This window comes from Primulina huaijiensis, chromosome 1 (assembly GCF_012295235.1).
Source record: "Primulina huaijiensis isolate GDHJ02 chromosome 1, ASM1229523v2, whole genome shotgun sequence".
In the NCBI taxonomy this organism is placed as follows: domain Eukaryota; kingdom Viridiplantae; phylum Streptophyta; class Magnoliopsida; order Lamiales; family Gesneriaceae; genus Primulina; species Primulina huaijiensis.
The window spans coordinates 8,318,256-8,324,582 of NC_133306.1; the positions used below are offsets into that span (position 1 = coordinate 8,318,256).

The 6,327-nt window shown below is 37.2% G+C and overlaps 1 protein-coding gene across 1 annotated transcript; it reads right to left on the reverse strand.

Moving 5' to 3' along the window:
* Window positions 1-266: 266 nt before the first annotated feature.
* On the reverse strand, window positions 267-3,370 carry LOC140981182 (F-box protein At-B-like). The gene is made up of 4 exons (XM_073447492.1): window positions 3,094-3,370; window positions 2,674-2,879; window positions 1,892-1,982; window positions 267-1,816 (listed from the first exon to the last, which is right to left on the reverse strand). Exons 1-4 carry the CDS (start codon window positions 3,322-3,324, stop codon window positions 491-493), a joined length of 1,854 nt encoding a protein of 617 aa, XP_073303593.1. The 5' UTR covers window positions 3,325-3,370; the 3' UTR covers window positions 267-490.
* Between the last annotated feature and the right edge of the window lie 2,957 nt (window positions 3,371-6,327).

Consider the following 6,327-nt stretch of genomic DNA (forward strand, 5'->3'; position numbering starts at 1 on the left):
CTATTTTTTGTGAGTAAATTTGAAAACACTATTTTTATATTTTAATTTTTCCGTCCCCGAAAACAAGGATGAAAAAAAGGAGGCAGGTCGACAAAAAGAAGGAAAAGTGGGAGGGAGAAGTGGAATCACAGCAATATCGTTTTCCGACATCGATAATTCTATGTGCACAGATTGTTTGGCTACTATGAGAGTCCATTTGTGTAGTATTTAGACTTTTACAAGGATGTTTAGGTCATTGAAAAAAATACACAAACACACTACAAATTGTATTATTACATTAATTATCTATATACTTAAATTATATATCCATTTCACTATAATCTTCCCACTATCCCATCACACGTACCATCCGGTACCTAACTACATACAACCAAATATTTTCCTGATGTAGAACATCATTCAAATACAACACCAATTACAAAACAATGAAATAACATGATCATTAGCTGTATAAAAAAAATGATCATTTGCTGAAACGATGGAATCCTTGTTACATATTATGGTATTGCCATCCATCATGACACCCAACTTCACAGCCTCCAAAACAAACAGTCAGCCATGGTCGCTTTCTGCGTATCATACCAAAATCATCGCTCCTATTCGCCAAAGAAGTACGGCCCACTCCAAGCCATCTCAGACCGCGGAATAAAGGTTTCTTCTCCAAGAACTCCACTATTCCAGCAGTTAGTCTGATACAGTGACAAACATCCAGTCTTTGAAGCATATTGGACCCATCACACCTCCTGGAAGCCAATAATTTAAAAGACGCATCAGTCACATGAAAACAATACCTCATGCATAGCTCGGTAAGTGATTCTGCACTTGAAACTATTGCTTGAACGCCTCGATCTGATATTCCTGGCATGTGCCCAACATCAAGTAACGATAAAGTTTTGTTGATTCTGTTCCCTTCGTTGAGTAAAAAGACTATTCCTCGATCAGTTACTCTCGTGCACCCTCTTAGCCGTAAACTTACTATAGGTAAATCCCCTTCACCTAAAATGCTAAGACCGTGATCAGTGATATCGGCTCCTCCAAGATTAAGTGAGGTTAACGTACTGAGGAAGGATATGTAGTCAAGGCAGGGGTCTGCTATGCTCCGACAACCATTTGTGTCGAGCACTTCCAAGGTACTAGATGACAAGAGTTCCACTACAGCTTCGCTGGTTATAAGGTTACATGACAACAATTTCAACTCAACAAGAGGGCCATTAATTTCATGAAACGCCAAGTCTGATAACAGAGGTGCATTTCGAACTTCAAACTTCTTCAGGTTCTTGCACGAGTGCAAAAGTGATGAAAACCCAGCATCTGTAACCGTAGAAAACCCACCAAGCCTTATAGATTCTAGGCTTCCACAACTCTCAGAAAGAAGCAATATGCCCAAATCATTAATCCTTCTAAAAGGTACAACTTTACTTCTAATAATTGAGAGAGAAGTGAGATAATCACAAGAGCATAGAAACTGCAGTCCTCTGTTAGTTAAGTCATAGGGCAGAATTGGTTCTACACATGGTCGGTCCTCAAGGTCCAACTCAATCAACAGTGGAAGTGAACTGGTGATTGAGGCAACAAGTCTATCAGATATAACATCCAAGACAAGTACTAAGCGTTGCAATTTAAAGTCGGAAACAATACGATTGACCAAGTTTCTCGGAATCTTTTTTTCATCTCTGATTTCCTCTATAAACTGAAAAGCATCTTGCTCACTCACAGGCTCCAACTTCAGATATTTTAGAGTTTGGGGGAGGAAAGGATTGATGAAACCTAAATCATCAGCGTCAACTATTGTTCGACGGACTTTTATGGAAAGATGCTGCAATTACATATTTGCTAAGTTAATCCCAAACTTGAGTTGAAATCAAAGCATAAGACTGTGAGAAGATTTTACCTCCAAAGAGAGAAATTTTTTCAGAATTTCCGCGAGATTTTTCCCAAAGATTTCAGGTGAGATGCCCTCAGCCAATTCCAGGACAAGAACCCTTATACATAGAGTCAAAACCACAAACAAGAGGCCAGTGTTAAATGCTACACATGCTTCACACTTCTTTGACGGGTCTTTCCAATCCTCACGTTTGTTGCATATTACCGTTCAAAATTAAACTATTAAGATCAATTCTGAAATTGTTATACATGGTAAATTTTAACGTAATAGTGCCTGCTCAACAAACCCCGATCTTAGAATGAAAAACAAAATTACCAAGAATTAAATTCATACTCATAGGAGTCGGGTTTAACATATATAATTTCATGTGCAAAGATGGCACTCATCTGTTGAAAAATCACCATACACATATCTTTAATTTAAAGAAGTTGGTTCAGCAAGAACATGTAGAAGCATGAATGGCTGAAGTGAAGAAACTGAAAGAACTTGACGAGTACATCAAATGATGATACCAACGGACTCTAGTTTATCAGTCAAAAAGTTGAACAAGATGGAAATCCTAACTTACCCTTGCCGAAACCTATCACAACTCAAATCCAAGATATATAATTTTTTAATTGGCCTTGCAATGGTGTCCAATAAGCTAGTCTTCATGTCTCATAATACTTATTATAGTTGAAAGCTAAATTTTCAAAGAACAATTCCCGTACTTAAAGCGTCAAAACTCATGATTATTTCAATAATCATAACAAATAATGATAAAGATTCAAGCACAATTAAGGTCGTACCTTAAATCAGGGCACCTTCCTCCAATAGAAGAAATAACATCAAAAGATAGAGACGCACATTTGAGAAGACTCAATTCTTGAATGTTCTGTCCAAGAATATTGATGACAGAGGAATCATCCAACCGAAGACAATCAATAGTCAAACTTGTCATTCCTCTTACTCTGGAAACGATTTGACCAAGAATATATCCGTTCGATGAAAAAGCCTATCACCAAAACAACTATAAGTGAGAAAGCACAACTTTCAATCCCACCGAGATATAGCACAAAAAAACACTTCAACATTGCATCTAAGATCATGAAAACCAGTTCTCAACAACATTTAAAACTTGAAGGAGCTGATCACCAAATGAAACAAAAAATAAAACCAATACAGAACAGGAAAAGTAGGAACAAACCACCGATTCAATGAAGACTTACGGAAAGATCAAGATAAGAGATAGCAGAAAGAGCTTGAGAGACCATCGAACTGAGTGTCCGGCACACGCAAGCCAGAGCGCAAAGCGACTCCATCTTCAATTTCGGGAAAATCTCATCAAGAATTAAGGTCTCTGGCAGCGGAATACCTTCTCGCAGAGGCTCTCTGCCACCGTATTCAGGATCCACTACGGCGGTCTCAGCGGCCCGGGGTCTCTTGCCGTGGTGGCTCATGTTGCGAAACGAGAAAGCGGAAGCAAAAATTGTACAACAGTATTGGGCTAACATAATTGTAATGGATATAGTAATAGGCCTAGGCCCATTATCTGTAAAGAAAAGGCCCGTTTGAATAAAACCTTGACTGGCCCCGCTATGTAAATTCACAAAAAGACAAATACATCCCTATTCCCCGTTACTTGAGCTTCGTTTGGACCACTAATTATAGCGTAAATCATTCCGAAATCGGCAGCTCCAAGGGCGAATCATTATATAATTTAATAATATCATAGGGGAAAAATCTCAAAATATTGGTGTTGGATAATATGAGCATTTTTAGATTTGTTTGTTATTTTCATATTTGAAAATTAGTTTTATTTTATCAACTAGATTAGATTAATTTGTTGTAACAAATTATTTGTTCCTATTTTATATCATTCTTATCCTTGTAGTACATCTATAAAGTGTACAAATGAGATGAAATAAAATAATTTGATTTTTGTTCTCTTCATTTCTCACATGGTATCATAGCCAGGTTAGTCATATCACATATAATTCCCTTATTAAATTCCATACTTTTCGATTGTTTTTCAATATGGCAGGCAAAGAAACATCTCCGAACTCTTCAGCTCTTATCAAAATCGATCTTTGCGCTATTCATCACTCCGATAGCCCTTCAACTGTTCTTCTAACTTCTTTATTGATTGGAGACAATGGTCGTGCAGTAACAATGGCACTGGAGTGCTAAAAACAAGTTTGGCTTTGTTGATGGATCTCTTAAAATGCCACAAGAAAAGGATGATTTTTCCAACTGGGAACGGTGTAACGATTTAGTTGGGAGTTGGATTCTTAACTCCGTTTCACTAGAGATATATCCAAGTATCGTGTATACTGAAACTACAGCTCAGATCTGGACGGACCTTAAGGATCGTTTTTCTCAATAAAATGCTCCTAAGATCTATCAATTGAAACAATCAATCTTCACTCTCAAACAATATGGTATATCTGTTTCCCTATATTTCACACAACTCAAATCTTTGTGGGATGAACTCAGTTCCATTATTTCTATTACTCCATGTATTTGCGGCAATGCTAAAAATATCCTTGATCAACAAAATCAATATCGTGCCATGGAGTTTCTTCAAGGCCTGCATGATTGTTTTTCAGCTATTCGCAGCCAAATTATTCTAATAGAGCCTCTTCCTTCAATTCAGTGTATCTATAATTTGGTCTGCCAAGAAGAAAAATAACAAGAGATCAATATCCGAACTACTCCTAATGTTGATCAGCAGCATTTCAAGCGTATAAGCCGCCTTCTCGATCTTCGGGAAAACTCCAACGCCCTTTCTGTGAGCTTTGCAACAAGCATGGTCATACTCTTGCCACATGCTATCATATTCATGGCTTTCCCGATACGCAAGTTAAGAAATCAGCAACCTCCTCCGCCTTTGCAGATACGCAGATGAAGAAGATAGATAGAGCAGCCTTCTGCTACTTTTGCTAGCCAATTAACATCTGAACAATACAATAAACTTCTTGCACTTCTCGCTAAGGACGAATCTGGTGGTTCATCGGTTCACTTGGCAGGTACAGCTCTTACTTGTTTACCCTCTTGTTGGATTATTGATTCGGGTGCCTCTAATCATATATGTACATCTCTTTCTTTTTTTTCTTCATATCGTAAAGTCAATAACAGTTTATCGGTTCAATTAACTTATGGTTCTCAAGAGCCTGTGACACACATAGGCACTGTTACTTCTTCGTCATCACTAAATCTCACGAATGTTTTTCACATTCCATCATTTAAATTCAACTTACTCTCTATCTCACAATTAACCAAGTCCACTAATTGTGATGCAATTTTTTCTTCTTCTTCATGTATATTTCAGGACCTAGCAACTAAGAAGACGATTGGTCGGGGTAGTGCTCGTAATGGCCTTTTCTATTTAGATGCAGACTTAACTTTATATTCTGCCTTTTCTTTCAAGCACTGTAATAAATTCGACCTATGGCATTCTCGTCTGGGTCATCCATCTAGGTTTCATTTTGATTTTATTTTTAAGAATTCTCCAAATAGTTTTGCTAATAAAGATTTTATTTGTGACGTTTTCCCGTGTGCTAAACAGTCACGACTCCTTTTTTCTCGAAGTATGTCTTGTTCTTCTCATTGTTTTGAATTAATTCATGTCGACATTTGGAGTCCTCTTTCTATACCTTCTCATAATGGATCTCATTTTTTCTTACTATCGTTGATGATTAGTCACGATGCACTTGGGTTTATTTATTAAAACATAAATCTGAAACCTTAATATGTTAATTCATTTTTTAAATCAAATTAATCATCAATTCAATACGAAACTTCTTCGCATCAATTCTGGTAATGGGGGAATTTTTCTTCCTCAACTTCAAACTATTCGCTCAGACAATGGTTCGGAATTTCTTTCCGTACAAATGCGCACTTGGTTTCATGATAATGGTATTATTCACCAACGTATTTGTGTTGGAACCCCCCAACAAAATGGCATTGTAGAACGTAAGCATCGACATTTACTTCATGTCGCCTGCGCTTTACGATTTCAAGCGAACTTGCCTATTTCTTTTTTGGGTGACTGTATTCTCACAGCTGCTTTCATCATTAACAAACTTCCAACTCCAGTCCTTCAATATAAGTCACATCATCAAGTCTTGGAATGTTCCAACATTCTCATTTCTTCGTGTTTTTGGATGTTTATGTTTTGCAAAAAATATGAATATTCGGCATAAATTTGATGAGCGGGCCAGGCATGGAATCTTTGTTGGTTACCCATATGTTCAAACTGGGTATCACATATATGACTTCTAGACTTGGCAAATATACGTTTCTCGCGATGTCGTATTCCATAAATCAACTTTCCCCTATCATGATCTCCCATCTCCTTCATCAAAAAATTCAATCTACATCACCCTAATCGATGATAATGAATCCTTTGATTATAACATACAGTCGATTAATACATCTCTTAATGTTTCTTCTAGTGATCC

Excerpts from the sequence above, each read along its gene's own strand:
- LOC140981182 (XM_073447492.1), bottom strand. The coding sequence starts at position 3,324 with ATGAGCCACCACGGCAAGAGACCCCGGGCCGCTGAGACCGCCGTAGTG. Across the intron at positions 2,880-3,093 it reads TCTCTTATCTTGATCTTTCC|GCTTTTTCATCGAACGGATA; the intron begins GTAAGTCTTCAT and ends TTTTGGTGATAG. Across the intron at positions 1,983-2,673 it reads GGAAGGTGCCCTGATTTAAG|GGTTCTTGTCCTGGAATTGG; the intron begins GTACGACCTTAA and ends TCTATGTATAAG.